The sequence below is a fragment of the Equus quagga genome, chromosome 5 (assembly GCF_021613505.1).
Source record: "Equus quagga isolate Etosha38 chromosome 5, UCLA_HA_Equagga_1.0, whole genome shotgun sequence".
Taxonomy (NCBI): domain Eukaryota; kingdom Metazoa; phylum Chordata; class Mammalia; order Perissodactyla; family Equidae; genus Equus; species Equus quagga.
The window spans coordinates 10898195-10913520 of NC_060271.1; the positions used below are offsets into that span (position 1 = coordinate 10898195).

General features: G+C 57.6%; 1 protein-coding gene across 1 annotated transcript in view; it reads left to right on the forward strand.

Annotated features, from left to right (window-relative positions):
* Positions 1–15078, forward strand: part of TRABD2B (TraB domain containing 2B) — a 217317-nt gene extending 202239 nt beyond the window's left edge. Inside the window, exons 6-7 of the mRNA XM_046663311.1 lie at positions 1045–1314; positions 9574–15078. Of these exons, the coding sequence (XP_046519267.1) occupies positions 1045–1314; positions 9574–9793 (490 nt within the window). The 3' untranslated portion in view covers positions 9794–15078. The remainder of the gene's footprint in view (positions 1–1044; positions 1315–9573) is intronic.
* Positions 15079–15326: the final 248 nt, after the last annotated feature.

Genomic DNA, 15326 nt, shown 5'->3' on the forward strand with positions numbered 1-15326 from the left:
CCACAGAGAGGCCTGTGTGTGGCAGGCACGGTGCGAAGACCTCCTCTTTCGTCCTCATGACGACCTTGTGGAGTAAGCAGTAATGCTATGCCCATTTCACAGCTGGCTGCTGCTTGGGACGATTGTGTCCCCTGCCCGCAGTCACATGGGCTGTAAGTCGCAGAGCGGGGACATAAGCCCACATCCCTCCCTCCAGCCAGAGCTCTAACCAGCTTACACTGTCCTGCCTCCTTTGAAAGGTGCTCAGGAAGTATGTGTGGGTTGCGTGAACGGACGGCTGGACGGACGACACAAGCAACAATGCTAATATTTAATCATATTTAGTAATTAATAATGTTCATCACTAAAATGCCTCAGTTGCTTGCTGTTTGCCAGGCACTGTTCTAAGTGCTGTACCTGTGTTCACTTATATCAGCCTCCTGATTCCGGGGAGGTACAGGCTGGAATATCCCCATTTCACAGAGCAGGAGACCGAGCACAGCGACGTTAGGTCACTCTCCTCATGTCCCTCAGCCAGAGCTTTCTGAGTGAAGGCGACCCCTGCCAAGATCAGACATGTCCCAGAGACCCGCCGTGCGTGGCTCACTCCCTGACCTCCTGCTAGTCTGGACTCAAATGTACCCGGGCAGTGACCAGCCTGCCTCCCGGCCCAGCGCCCCTGCCCCCGGCCTGTCTCTCCTGTCTCTGCTTTGTCTTCCTCCCCAGCAGTTGTCAGCACCTGACATCCTGCAGGTCTTACTCTCCATCTTCCGCTTCGGAATGTGAGCTCTCAGGGGACGGGGACGGTGTTTCCCTCACTGCTTTTGCCCAGGTCTCAGCAAAGTGCCTCGTGCAGTGTAGATGCTCAGTAAATATTGATTGATTTCACTATTGGAAGAATGTGTCAGATCTCCATCTGTCCACACCAGACAGTGGTTCTCCTGGGGTACTCTCCCCTGCCCAGCGGGGGCATGTGGCATCTGGTCCTGTCGGGACAACTTCCCCACTGAATTGCACTCCCCGTCGCTCCAACACGTGTGCCTCACGTGCTGTTACCCTTTCCAGCCCTGCCGCCCAGAGCCCAGAGCCCCCTCCCGAGGGGACCTCGGCGAGCCCGGCCCCAGTGACCCCAGCTGCTGCCATCCCCACGGCACCCTCGGCAACCCCTACCACCCCGCCCGAGGAGGAGGACCCGGCGCTGTCCCCACACCTCCTGCTCCCCGACAGCCTCAGCCAGCTGGAGGAGTTTGGGCGGCAGAAGAAGTGGCGCAAGAGGCAGAACAAACACCAGCGGCCGCGGCAGTTCAACGACCTCTGGGTCCGCATCGAGGACAGGTGAGCTGGGGAGGGCAGGTCTGCCCAGGGCCCGGCCTCGCTCCCGCTCAGCCCGCCTCTGTTATCTGCAAGCCGGACTCTAAGGAAGCGTGGCAGGTGGGCAGCTGAGTGGCAACTTCAGGGCTGGCTTGTCCCCCAGTGGCAAAGGATCCACCTGTTCATCCTTCAGGTTTAGAGAGACACTCACATCTGATTTCTCATTTTTATCTCAAAACGAAAGCTGGTATAGTTTTCTCCACTTTAAAGGTGAGGGAATCGAAGCTTCCTTAAGGTGCAGTGCACAAAAGTCTGCTGTGCCCTTAGCTTTCCTGGATGCACCTGGGGTGCAGAGACGAATCCAGGAGAAAGTGGAGCAGGGCGCTACATCAAAGGCAGTGAGCTCCCTGGGCCTGGAAGGTCTGAGCGGCCAACACCCTGGCACAGAGGCTGCAGAAGGGATCCCGCTGTGCAGGAGAAAGATGGCAGATGGTGCCTGACACCCTAGTGCTGTGGGCTGTGTCTCGGGAAGGGACGGGGACTTTGTGATAAACCTGGTTGAAAATGGGCAGGTGCAGAAATCAGCTGACTGTGCTGATGTCTCCCCATCCTCTGCCTATGCCATCCCCTCGGACCACTCCCCAGCCTATCTGTCACCAAAGCTCCTGCTGTGACCAGGATGCTGTCTTCCAACCTCCGCCCACAGGCTCAGTACAGAGCAGTCTCCCTAGATTCCGCTTTGGGGTAGGAATCTCCCTATTTGGTGAGCAGTGTCGCCACAGCCCCCAGGATGTCCCAGGGGATGACCATCAGTGAAGGTCAGAGTCCTACCCTCTGCTGTAGCCCAGGCCTGGACATTGTGCCCTGGTTGTTGGCCCTCGGAGATACAGTCTCCATCAGACCCTAAAGATCATCATCCAGGATTTCCTCAGCATCCCCAGATGCTGGGGTACTTGTAAACACACAAATTCCCAGTCACCCCCACAGACCTCATCACTCAGAGCCTGCACTGCAGGGGCCTGGGAAGCCGCGGGTTGCGTGTGCAATAGAGTCTTCTGAGCAGTTTTGGGAAACTCGGACCCAGCTTTGCGTTCACTGATGGTGAGCCAAGGCAAGGCCTGGGGGCAGGGGACCTGTCCAGAGTCACCCAGGGAATCAGGGGCTGCCTCCTGCGCTGTCCACTTCATGATCCTTCTGCAGCCGGGTCTCTGAGTCATGGACAAAAGGTTAGCGTAGTCCAGACCATTGTCTCAAAGTGAGGGGCGTGCACTATTTTTAAAAGACTTCCAGCAAATAAGAGCCGAGCCCATTGCTCCTTTGGGCATTGGTTTCCAGGCGCCTGGCTAGGGTTACTGGGAAATGTCCTTCTGCAGAGCCCTGGCTGGCCCGCCTGCCCGAGCACTGAGCACTGCTGCAGCTCTATTAGCTGTGACACATTTGGCTCACGTGCCCAGCATGGGCCGCCCCCTTCAAACCGGGAGCCACTTCCGTCAGCCCCGGGGAGGGCTCGCAGGCTGCCAGGGAGGCGTGGGGCAGACGCAGGCGCTGGCGGCTCACACAGAGCTCCAATCAGGAGGGTCACTCAGGGCCCCGATCAGCCTGCCGGGGCGACCAGGAGACCTGGCCAGTGGTGGGTCCAGCCTACGGGATGACAGGAGGCTGGCTGTCAGCTCCAGCCACAGGCCCCCAGCCCATAACCACGTCTGAAAGGTAAATTTCGGCCAATGGCTCCAAACGGCTTCCTTTTCACAACACGTAGCTCTGAGACACAGAGCCTGGTTTCAGGAGAAGAAAACGGCTTTTCTTTGGCAAGGGGAAGCCCCTTTTAGGTCCCGACAGGTAAACTGTGGTCGCATAACGTTCCTCCATCTGGTTGGGTTGGAGAAGGAAGTTTCCACCGACCAGCCGCCAGTTTGTTGAGTTTCTTGCGGCTTCTAGGGGAAGCGGGCCCTGAGCCCCCCTGAGAGGCCTGGGTGCAGAGCACAGCTTCCTCACTCCAAGGCACTCACCCCATCCTCCCAGGGTGCCCAAGCTTCCAGTTCTCCAAGAGGGAGCAGAGGAGAGCTCCCTGGGGGAAACTCGGGCCCGTTTGTAGTCATTCTAACACAACCATTTTCCTTGGAGATTTAATTTCATTCAGAGTTTTCTCATTTTCTTCCCCCGAAACCCCACTGGAGCCATCCCCTCCTCTCCATCGCCTCTCCCCAGCTCACCTTCCACCTGTGATCCTGCAGCAGGGTCCTCCTAACAGGTCTCTTGGCCCTGCATCTTGCCAGCACATCAAGCACCCCCCCACCCTCCACCAGGTAGACTCCTTGCCTTCGCCTCCCTTCCTGCCTGATCCCCCTGCTGGGGGTGGGTGCGTGTGGTCATTTGCCAAGCTCCCACTCTGTGCTGAGCACTATGTCCCCCAGTCCTGTCAACAGTACTGCGAGTGAGCCTTGTTCGACAAACGAGGAAACTGAGGCTCAGCGAGGTCAGCTGACTTGCCCAAGACCACGCAGCAAGTTAGGTGTGGAGTCAGAACCCACGCCCAGGTCTGTGTAATGCTAAGGGTGACCCTGGTCCATGGCCACACAAACGTCCCTCCCGCCCTCCCCAGGCATGCATCTCCTCCATCCTTGCCCAGCTGAGGTCTCCCTTCCTCCCGCAGCTTTCCCTGCGCTCCCCTCCCCCACATTCCCACAGCCCCTGGGGTGCCACACACTGCAACTCCTCACCTCAGTTTCTAGGCCAGGAGGCTCTGGGGACCAAATCTGGGTTGGACTTCTCTGGGTCACTGGAGGCCTCTCTGAGGGTTTGTTGACCGCATGCGTGAGTGAGAGAAGGAAGGAGACAGCCGGGGTAGGGACTGCAAGTGCCTGGCCAGGACACCACCTAGAGCAGGCCGGCCTCCCCGCTCCCCTCATTACCCAAAATGTAAACACACCGGAGGAAGTTTAGAGAAGCAGCAGCCCATGGCAGGATGATTTATGGGGACCCGCAGAAAGGGCCAAGCGCGTGTCCGCAGATGGCTGCACCCCACTGGCAGAGCACTCTTAGGGAACCCTCACATCAGAGAGCCAGGAGCGGGCAGCAGGGCGGGGCCGTTCCCACGCCGGCTGTGTGCAGGGCTCCGCCCCAGTGCAGTATGGGATTTGTGACAACCCTGTTTCTCCTTTTGTGCAGTTAGGCTTTGACTGGCCTCTGGAGGTCATGCCGACTCTGTTGTCCTCCCAGTCCGCAGCCGGGGTGTGTGTGTGTGTGTGTGTGTGTGTGTGTGTGTGGAGTAGTGCGCTGGGCCATCAAGATGGAAGGGCAGTCCTGAGGGGGCAGGTGCAGGGAAGAGAGCACCTTCCCATGCTGGGCACGGCCCAAAGCAAGACACAGAGGTGGGCATCAGTGTGTGATGGACCCATGGTGTGGGTGCCACCGTGCAGGGGCAGGAGGTACAGGACACCTACATGCAGGGGGTCATTGCCCTTCTGGGCCTCAGTTTCCCCTAAGGTGTGAGCAGATGGCCCAATCCCCCTCGGAGGGAAAGAGACACAGTGTTCCACCCCCTGGGCCCCTGGGAGGGCTCTGCACACCTCCTGCTGGCCTGCCCATCCTGCCCCAAGGTTCTCTAGCTCCAGTTTCTCCTGGCACAGCTGGGCCTTCTTCTGGGACAGGGTGATGGGCGTCTTTGCATGAGGCAAGAGCCCCATCTGATTAGAGGTGGAAGATGCCCCCGTGAGAAACAAGAAGCAGGATCACTCAGTGGATAACAATGCAGATGGATTCAGGCAGAACTGGCTTCAAATCCCAGCCCCTCCTCGTACCTGCTTTGAGGCTTCGTGAGTAAGCGCCATGATACTTGTAGAGTGGTAGCCGGCACCAGAACACGTGACACTCAGTAACAGCTGTCTCCAGAGTTGGTGCCAGGCTCTCAGTGTCGTCTAAGATGCCCCACTCGCCCGTCCCCAGTAAGAGCTGCTCGAGGTCCTTTAAATGAGCTACTGGGTGGATGTTGCACATCCCCCCACCCTAGTTTAACAGGAGCACAAGGGCCACACACCGGGTACCCAGCCCCACATTGAGTGCTGATGGGGACAAGGGCAGGAAGAGTCTTGGGTGCCAGGCAGGCAGGGACAGCTGAAAGAGCCCCGGAGCCACAGTCCGTCTGCCGGTGCCTCTGAGGGGTCCGGTCAGCGGGGGCTGAAGGATTGGGGCCCTGGAGGTCAGAAGTGGTGAGGATGGCTGAGGGTAGGGTGCAGGCGTTCCCAGCAGAGAACACCATGTGCCCATAGGCGTGGCGGCTGGCGTGGACCTCAGTAGCAGGAGGTCACGCAACAGGCAAACCCATCACTGTAGATCTGTGCCTGCGTCTGACCTGGTGGCCCCAAGAGGCTGAGGCCAGACCGGAGTCACACTGAGGTCTCCTCCAGCCGGACCACACTGAGAGCTCTGCCCCCAGGTGGCAGGACCACAGTCACCAGGCCCTGCACGCCCAAGCTCCATGACCCCTGGTCTCCTCGGAACCCTCCAAGGAGGTCACCCAGGGCATAGCCCCCCTGTGTTGGCACAAAAGCCATGGCCCCCAGACTCCCAGAACCCAGCCCTGGATGGCTCCTAGGAACCCTCTAGTGCCGAACTTGGCCCTCTGCTCCAGGAAGCCCTACGGGGGGGGTGGGACAACAGACGCCATCTCAGGCACTGACCTCAATTTTCTGTGCTTCGTACCTTGGGCTTCTGCCTAAGCTCTCCCTTCTGGCTTCTGCTGCCAGAAAACATTTCAAGTCGATGGGTCTGCTCCTGCTCCTTCATTGAACACTTGGGAAACTGAGGCCTTCCTTAGAGGTCAGGACTTGCCCACAGTCATGCAGCAAGCAGGAACATGGGCTAGAACGAGGCCTCTGCCTTCTGCCGGGCAGAGGGGCCCTTCCCCACGCGAGGGGCCCTGCGGGCTGGGAGCAGACTCAGCCCCCTCGTGCCAGCCGTCTGCAGAGCCTGGGAACACTCAGTGTGTTTGGTTTGGCTTCGAGGCCCTCTTGCCATTTTCCCAGCATGAGCCTGGGGGTGTCGGGGGGTCTGGACTGGGGACTGAGTTTTGTGAGCAGAATGGGTTAGGGAGGCAGGGGCACGTGGAGGGGCCTTTCCTCCCCACCCCAGCCTCACCCCATTTCCCTGGGACTCCTTCCAAGCAATAAAAGCCCCCTCAGCTCCAAGGGGGTGTTTGCATCCTTGGTTTCAAAGTATGAAAGCAAATGCCTTTGGGCGCCTCCAGACGCAATTTTCCTGCCTCCTGATGGGCAGCCTGGGCCGCTCTGGGCACCCTGGTGGCGCACAGCCTCCTCTCCCGAGGCCAGCCCTCGGGCCGCCCAGCTCGGGCTGAGAGGACCGGGCAGCAGCTAGGAAGGTACTTTCCAGGGACCCTCTGTGTTGTGTGGTGAAGAGCTTCTTTTCAGTAGAAAAAGAAGAGAGGGAGGGGGCTGGGGGAATGACTCCCCAGGGCAGGCATGATCCCTCCAGGGACTGAGGCCACATGAGGCCTTATCTGCCACCCTGGCAGCCTCCCCCATGGGCCTCAGCGGAAGCACCGCACTTCCCTCCTGGCTCTCCTTCCCACGTTGGCTCATCCCTCAGCTGGGGACAGCACCGAGGCCCAGCTCGGGCTGGGGAGCCAGAGTGCTCGGCGCACAGCGTGTCCTTCCTCATCTTGGAAATGGGAATAACAGTACACATGCGTAGCATCAAGCACAGAGTCTGCCGGCACATAGGAAGTGCTCCATAAGTGGAGGATGCTGTTAGTGGGAGAGACACAAACACAAACATCTTAATAATGGTGCTAAAAGTAGCCAACACCAGGAACACTTCCCACATGCAAGTACGTTACGTACGGAAACCCATTCAAACCTCGTCTGCATAAACAGGTGCCTATGACACAGTGTGACCAGTGAGAAATGCACGGGGTTCTGTGGGAGCCTTAACTCTCCCAGGTGGCACTGGGGGATAGAGGACAGATCAAAGAGGCCTCCAGTCGAGGGGACGTTGAGTCAGGCCTTCAAAAGTGAGTTGGGAGATGACAGCAGGGCATTATATGTGTCTGGAGAGGGTGGTGCGTGCCGGGAGAGCCGGGGAGCCGAGGTCAGCCAGCACCCGGTCCTATGAGAGGTCTTGGACGCTCTGAAAGCTGGCACGGGGTGAGAGGCGTAACGTGCAGACTTCATGGGCTCTAAGGGGAATTTGAAGCCACCTGGTCCACCCGCCCCCACCCAGTTCCACATGCACACTCTCTATTCAGGAACATCTTCCCTCTGTCGGTGGCTCGTGACAGGCATTTGCTCCCTTCTCTCCTGGCCGCATCTCTGGGAGTTTCTGAAGACAGAGGAGCACAGTACATCACAGCTGTCCGCTACAGGTGGAGAAGAACCTCACCCAAGGACACAGCAGGTTCTTGTGGCTGGAGCACGACCAAGAGTAGGGAGGGAGGGAGGGCCGGGTCAGGGAGCAAGGACCCGTTCCTCTGCTGAAGGCATCTGGACACCCCCTCCCCGAGCAGAGGCCCCAGCCCTTGTGGAGGCAGAGGTGTGTTGGTGTCCCCCGCGCTCCCCTGCCCGCCTGCCTCGGCTGAAGCTGAGCCAGGCTGTGAGAGAGCCAGGGCTGGGCTGTGGTGGTAAAATTACAGAGCTCACCATGGTGGAACAGGCCGTTGTTGGGGCCTCATGCCTGGCATGTGGACACTCAAGCCAGGGTAGGGTGGGGGACCAGACGACCGGGGAGCGAGCAGCCTGTCGGGGAGGGCCAGTAAGCTCTGGAAATCGGGGCAGTGTCCCACAAGGAGGAGGCTGCCCACACTATAGATGGCCAGGGTGGGCCAAGCTTCCTGCCTGTCCATCAGCTGCTGGTGAGCACCTACTGTGTGCGAGGTTCAGATCCTGGCCCTGCCGTGGGTCCTGGAGCAAGTTCCTTACTTCTCTGTGCCTCAGTTTCTTGATAAATAAACCGGGATGATAGACACACCTGCCTCATAGTATTGTCAGGAGGATTAGAGGTTAGTGGACAATAAGGGCCAAGCTCTGTAAGCACTTCCCTGGTCCCCCAGGGGCACCCTCAGCATGCACAGGCTAGACTCGCTGCCGTCCCTGCCGACTGTGGCGTCGCCTCTTCCGTGAGGCCTTCCTGGCCCCACACTGGATCGGGGCCCTCTGTGTGCCCCTGCCCCTGGGCTTCCCCTCTCTTCCTTGCTCCTCTGGTGTGGGGTGGCCTGTGGACCCACCGCCTCCATCTGCCTCCAGCCACCTGGGGCTCCACAGGGCAGACCTGGGCCCATCACTTCTTCAGCCCCCACCCTTTTCTTCATCTCAGGGCCTCCCACCCCCTACCGAACCCCCAACCTGGTGGCCTCTCTTTGTCCTTGTCCCCTTTCTTCCCCAGTCCCCGACTTGCCCTCTGTGCCTCTCTTTGTTCATCATTTCCTATCTCTTTCCAGGACTTGAGCCGGTAACCTGCTGCTCCTGCACCCACCTGACCCCTGCCCCCCCATGCTCCCCAGGGCTGACCTCAGCCTGCTCGTGCGTTCTGACCTTAATCTGTCTTTATTTCTCTCCACCTCCCTCTCTCTCTCCTTCCCTCTTTCACCTCGGCTTTCTTGAGCTAAGAACCTTATCCATTATCTCCAAAACCAGATTCTGTTTTTATAGGTTCCTGAAGAACCACACCTTTTGCTAAAACTCCCTGCAGTTATCAAAGCGAGGCTGACCCCAGGGCTCTCTCCACCTGTGGAGGGGCGGCCCGCAGCCATGACCTGGCCTCTCTGAGGCTCTGTTTGCCCATCTGGCGAAGGGGGGTGATGAGACCCATAAAGGTTTGTTTTGAGGACCATCAACACTCTCAGTAGATGACAGCTGTGAGAACGAGGGCGGTGAGGGGGTGGGCTTATTTGCGTGTTCCGTCTTCTGTTCATTTCCGATGGGCGAGGGGAGGGCAGTGGCGGCCTGGCACCTGTGTGCTGGCTGTGGCGGCCCACTGCCCCAGATCCCTCTCCTCCCTAACACATCAATTCTTTCTGCCTGGGTGGTCTTGAGTGGTCACACTTGAAGCCTGTGTTCTGGAGCCTGGCATAGGAAGGCAACTGTGGCCTCAGGAGCCCAGCGGCTGTGTTGCCCAGGGCTACTCACTTTCCCTGTCTGAGCCCCTTGTTTCCTTCTCCATTTTATGAGAAAAAAATAGACCCGATTAAAGTTGGATCTGAACCCTCGGGCCACAGCCCAGGACAAGGCAACTGAGCAGTCACTCCGGGTCTCCTGTGTTTTCTCCTTCCAGCACCACAGCCTCGCCACCCCTGCTGCCCCTGCAGCCCACGCCCAGCCCTGGGACCGCCAAGCCCCCCTTACAGCTCTCCGACCAGCTCCAACAGCAGGAAGAGCCGGGGCCCACCAGCAGCTCCTCGCCCAGCCGCTCCCGGCCCGCCCTGGGCCTCCTCCCGGCCGTGGCTGCCAGCATCGCAGCACCGCTCCTGCTGCCCACCCTCAGGTCCTCCTGACCTCGGCCGACCCCTGCCGAGAAGCCAGAGAAACCATCGGAGGGTCTGTGGCCGCACCCCACTGCCCCGCCACCACCTGTCGGGCAGTCCAGACGGGATCCGTTAGAAAACTAGAGCTTTATTGTACGTGAGTTACATCTTCTTTTTTGTAGAAGGATCTTAATTTCCCATAGTGCTATGGGGCTTTTTTGTAAAATACGTGTCCATATTAAAAAAGAAAAATGTATTTATTCTACCGATAAAACTATTTTTATGTGGCCTATTGTTAATAACCCCTTAATTAGCCCCAACTGCAACCCAGGAGGTGGACCCAGGTTGCCAGGACATCTGCGACCTCACGCGGACTGTGGCTTTGAACTGGCTTGCTTGGGGCTCAGCGGCAGCCTCCGGTGTCTGGGTTTGGCTTCTGCCAACTTGGGGACCTCAGAGGGAGGGGGAGGCAGACAGGCTTAGCTTTTGTGAAGCTGGATTCGGGAGCCAGAGATGTGAACGCTGACAGTCCTTCCCTCGACTGGATGCTTCTGAGGTCTGGGAAGATGCTTTAGGAAAGAGAATGCTGCTATTTTGAAAACCCTGAGTGTCTGTGAACTGGCCCTCCAGAGCTCTTGGTAAGTGTTTGACCAAAGCCCCTGGGTGGGGGAGGGACTGGATGCTGATGGAGGTGGTCCCCGGCCCATGTGACAGATGGTTACACTGAGATCCGAAGAGAGGAAGGTGATTGCCCAAGGTCACACAGCAAGTGTGGGATCCAGGATGTGAGCCTCTCTGTTCTGGCGTTAATCCAGCTCACCTTACAGGAGAGGCTGCTGAAGCCACGGCCAAAGGGAGCAAGCTGAGCCAAAGGACAGGAGTGGTCACAGAAGGGCAGTTGGAGGGCCAGGGAGGGGCTCTAGGAGTCACGTGGTAATAATAATCGTTTGAGAGCTGCTGCTCATCCGGGACCTGCAGCCTGGCAGGCACTTTGCACACTTACTTTATCACTGATTCTCACACCCGTTCTGTGAGATATGTATCCCATTCCACAGAGGAGGAGACTGAGCTCCCATAAGGGATAAGGGGACTTGCTGAAGGTCACCCGGCCGGGACGTGGCCCCAGATCAGTGTGATTCAGAAGCGATGCTTGTCTCCTGGACCGTGTTCTGCCGTGTTCTCCCTGCACAAGGAGGCTCCCAGGGAGGCGGGTCTCATCTTTATTGGGCCCGCAACCTTCTTACTCCAGCCAAGGAGGCTGTTGGGCACACTTACTCTTGTTGATCCCTCTGGCCAAAGGGCTGTGGCAACAGTGTGTGCCACGTGTCTCATGCCCCAACGTGTCTTATCTTAAAGCCAATGAGAGGCTCTCCTGCCAAGTCAGAGGCTGGGAGGCTGGGGGGACAGCTGTGGGGGGCCTGGGGAGGCAGAGCAGCCAAATAGGGGCAGGCAGGCAACTGAGACTCAGAGAGACTAACCTAGCTCCTCTTTCCCCAAACCGGCAGCTGAGGAGGCAGAGGACCCAGGTTGGCTGCCTCCCAGCACAAACCCTCACTGGGCTGGAGGCTCATCAGTTGCAGAGTCCTGGAACCCAAGAGCAGAAGGACCCCCCCCCCCCCATTTACAGGTCACAACAGGGAGAGTCATAGTAAGGCCGAGAGGAGAGGCACTTCCCCAAGGCTGCACGCTGGCCAGTCTGCTGATTCCCAGCCAGTGCCCCGAGCATCATGGCACCATGACTTTCCCTGGCAGGCCTGGTAGTGGCTGATTAGCCCCAGGACCATTGTCCCCGGCTTGGCAGCTGTCTCCCTTCTGAGATGGTAGAATTCTGGGCAGCTTGTTGGATGGTCAGAGGTCCCAGGGGCATCTTAGTGGGCAGCTGAATTCTTTGCAGCTCGGCTCCAGATGGATGTGTTTGAGCTTGAGACCTGGCAGGAGTCCTGTGAGGGTCCAGCCAGCCCCGTGGGCACCACACTGTAAACTGAGCTTGACCCCAGCCAGGGCTGGAATCCATCTATCCTTGGCAGAAATGTGACTTCCTGGTTCTGAGCGGGAAGAGGCTTAGCTGACTTATAAAGCAGGCTCAGAAGGCCTGTTGGACATCAAACAGATCGTGCAAAGCGCTATTAGGATGAGATAAGTGTAAAGGAATTAGAAACACACAGGCCAGATTTCCCTCTGTTCCGGGCAGAGTGTGGCATGAGATGTATTGAGATGGAGCTTGAGGTTAATTAAAGATGAAGCATTTGGGCAAACGGTCCAGGCACCTGACCGCATGCCCAGATCTGTGCCAGGCACGGCGCCAAAGAGGTAAATTAACGCAGTGTGCGATTATCAAGCACACGCAGTGCCGGGCTCTATGTTGGAGCCAAATCCAGCCACTTTTCCGAGCCTGGAGGAACTCATCATTGAGATGGAACAAGCAGCCCGATCCTATGTTCCTAGAAGGCACTTTAGATGTTATCCTCCGGGCCCCGACCACAGGCACATTCAGCCCTAGTCTTCCCCAGATCCCTCCTCTGGGCAGACGGGGGGATTCCAAACTCTCGTTCAACCCAGCACCCAAGTGTTTAAAGAAGGATGGACGGGCAGCAGATGGATGGGCTGACTTATTAGGTAGACATGTGCCGACGGGACAGCCAGAGCCAGTGTGGGTCAGACATCTGCAGCCTAAGTTCGCTGATCCCCGAGGACCACCCGCTGGCCAGGGTTTGAGATGAACTGAACTTGCTCACTTATGTCCCTGAAGACCCGAAGCACATATGAAGGGATCTGCATGGCTGGGGCTCTTGAATTCCCTCACCCTAGGCCAGGGAACCACCATTCCATCAGCAGCCACTTATGCACTTGGAGTCATCTATCCACTCCTGCTGACTTTTTTCCAGCACATTCTATGTGCCCAGCCTTATGAAATGCCCCTGTTCCCTGAGAGTATTGTGTACATTTCTTAGGACGTTCACATTTGACCTTGAGACAGGCAGGGAAGATGAGAGGAGAGGTCCAGCAGGTGAAGTGGCCTGCCTATGTTAGGCCCAGTCCCTGGTCTCTCAGAAAGCTGACTGAATGACCTGGGGGCCTTGTAGGGCCGGTGAGCACAGCCCTGTCTTCCAGTCTTCTTCCAGATTAGTCTGAAGCTCTAGACGTCAGCCGGATAAAGGCAGGGACAGTGGAGGTGTATGAGTCAGGCTGCAGGGAGATGCAAAGGGCCACCGAGGGCCCCTCTAGCTCTGAGATTCAAAGATCTGGAGTCTAGAGAGCATGGGAACTTGTACTGATTGGCAAATTTGCCTTTGCACTGAAAGACCATGGACAGATTTTTCTTGCGCTGAATGTTCTGTCATCTGCTTCCTGGCCTCAGCTAGGCTTAGGCAAGCCTTGGGGCTCAGGACCCTTATCCCACCGGCCTAGTCTCCAGTCCGGTGCCGTTGTCACAACAGATCGCAAAGAAAGGTCCTCCAAGAGGAAAGTTTATGAAAAACACCATGAAGGACAAGAGAAGTTCCCCCCGGGAATTGCAGCTTTGATGGTATCCTGGGGGGCAGAGAACTGAACTGGGGCTGGTGATAGTGTTCCAATGACCTGGGGTAGGAGCCAAAGTCCTCAGCCTGGCATTCTAGACCCTCCACGATCTGGCGTTGCTGACCTTGCCAGCCACATCTCTCATCTCTCCCACTCTGTGCCTGGCCAGACTGAATCGTATTTGTCATTTCGAGAATAAACAGACTGTTTCACACATGCCACTCCCTAGGCCTGGATACTCCCTTCTCTTACCCATGACTGCTCATCCTTTGAGGATCCACTCAGACAGCTTCTCCACCAGGAAGCCCCCTGCGATTCCTTTGTGCTCTCTTAGCATCTGTCACAACACCCACTCTTCAGTGTTGAGACTGTCTAATTGTGTATCTGCTCTCCCGTCAGACTGTGAGCTTCCTCGATGGCAGGGGTCATGTAAATTCATCTTTGTATCCTTATCTGACACAAAGACGGCACTCAGTAGATGTGTGGAGAGGGAAAGAGGAAGGAAGAAAGGAAAGGGAAGGAGAGAGGCAGCTCGTAGCTCTGCTGGTGGAAAGTTACAAAGCCAAGGCCGTCTGAGGATGGACAGGTGCCCCTGCAGGTGGTGAGTTTCCTGTCAGGAGAGGTGAGGTGGGCAGCAGGCCCACTGGCTGGAGATGTGGCAGGAGAGTCAAAGTCCTGGCAACGGATGGGGTAAATGACATCAAGGGTCCCTCCTGGCTCTGTAATGCTCAGGTTCTTTGAACGTTGTTATTTTTCCAGAAATTCGTCTAGGCAGCCAAAAACATCACCCGGGCTGGCTGTCTAAACCAGTGAGGCTCAGGCGCCGGGCCAGCCCCCCCCCCCCGTGCTTCAACAGCCCAGGCGGGCCAACGTGAACTGGCAGGTCTGCCTGCTGCCGTGAGGCAGCGGGACTCCTGGCCGGGGAGCGGGGAAGGGCTGGACTGGAACCCAGGCCCCTGGCCCCAGCCCGGAGCTCCTTCCCTCCCTGTCCCTCGACCTGGGGGAGGGAAGAGGGAGTCATGAGAAGTGAGTGAGCCCTACCTGGCCCATTCCCAGGACCATCAGCACACCCTCAGTTCTGCCCACCCTTTCTCCGAATGTGGGCTCTTCCTTTCCGGAGATTCCCTGGGAACTTCTTCACTTTGCTGGGTGACCTTGGGCAAGGCCCCCCTCTCTCTGAGCCTCCATTTCCTCGTCTGTCCAATGGAGACCTTGTTTCCTGCCTAGGCTGTCCTAGGGGGACCAGGGGATGCCATGTGCAATCTCAGGGCTCCATGAAGGTGAGGTGCCACCTGTCCCCAGGCGCAGTGCGTGGCTCTCCTCCCAGGACCTGCAGGCTGCCATGGGATTGGGAGGATGTGGCAGGCAGGACAGATGACAGAGTAGCTCACCTTGGAGGGCTCCTCCATCCCCCGTCCCGCTGCAGGGAAAGTGGGCTTTGAATGGGCCCCAAGTCTAGGAAGTTTCTGGCAGGGTTCTCAGACACCTTGGGCCCCTGTGGCTGGGGTGGCAGGGGCTGACTCTTGGCCAAGGGCGGTTCGAGCAGGGGAAGCCAGAGCCACTGCCCCATTCCTGGGCTTCGAAGAGGTTGCAGAAGGTCCCCACCAGACTCTCACTGTGGGACACAAGCTTCAGATCTTATGTGTTTGAAAGGTATTCATGATGTTCTTTTAATCACCTCTCCCCCTCACCTCTGTGAATTGCCATGAAGAGCTCTTTAAGAATATAATAGAAGACAAAGAAAGATGCTATTAATGTTATTTTGCCAAAAATATTTTTGTAGCATAATATATTAATAAAAGACATTATGAATTCCACGGACGGTGTCTCTGCGTGCTGACAGCCCCTCCTCCCACAGGGAGCATGCGGGAAATCGCCTTTCCTGGGAGGGCCTGAGTCAGTGGTGTGGGCAACTGGAATGGGCCCATTTTCCCTGCAAAGACTCGGCAGGTTCTGGGAGGGTGGTTTGGGCAGGAATCTGGTGGCTGGAGAGACCTCATGCCAACTGGGGTCTGGATAGCCCTCTCCGGCCAGAATGAGCTGC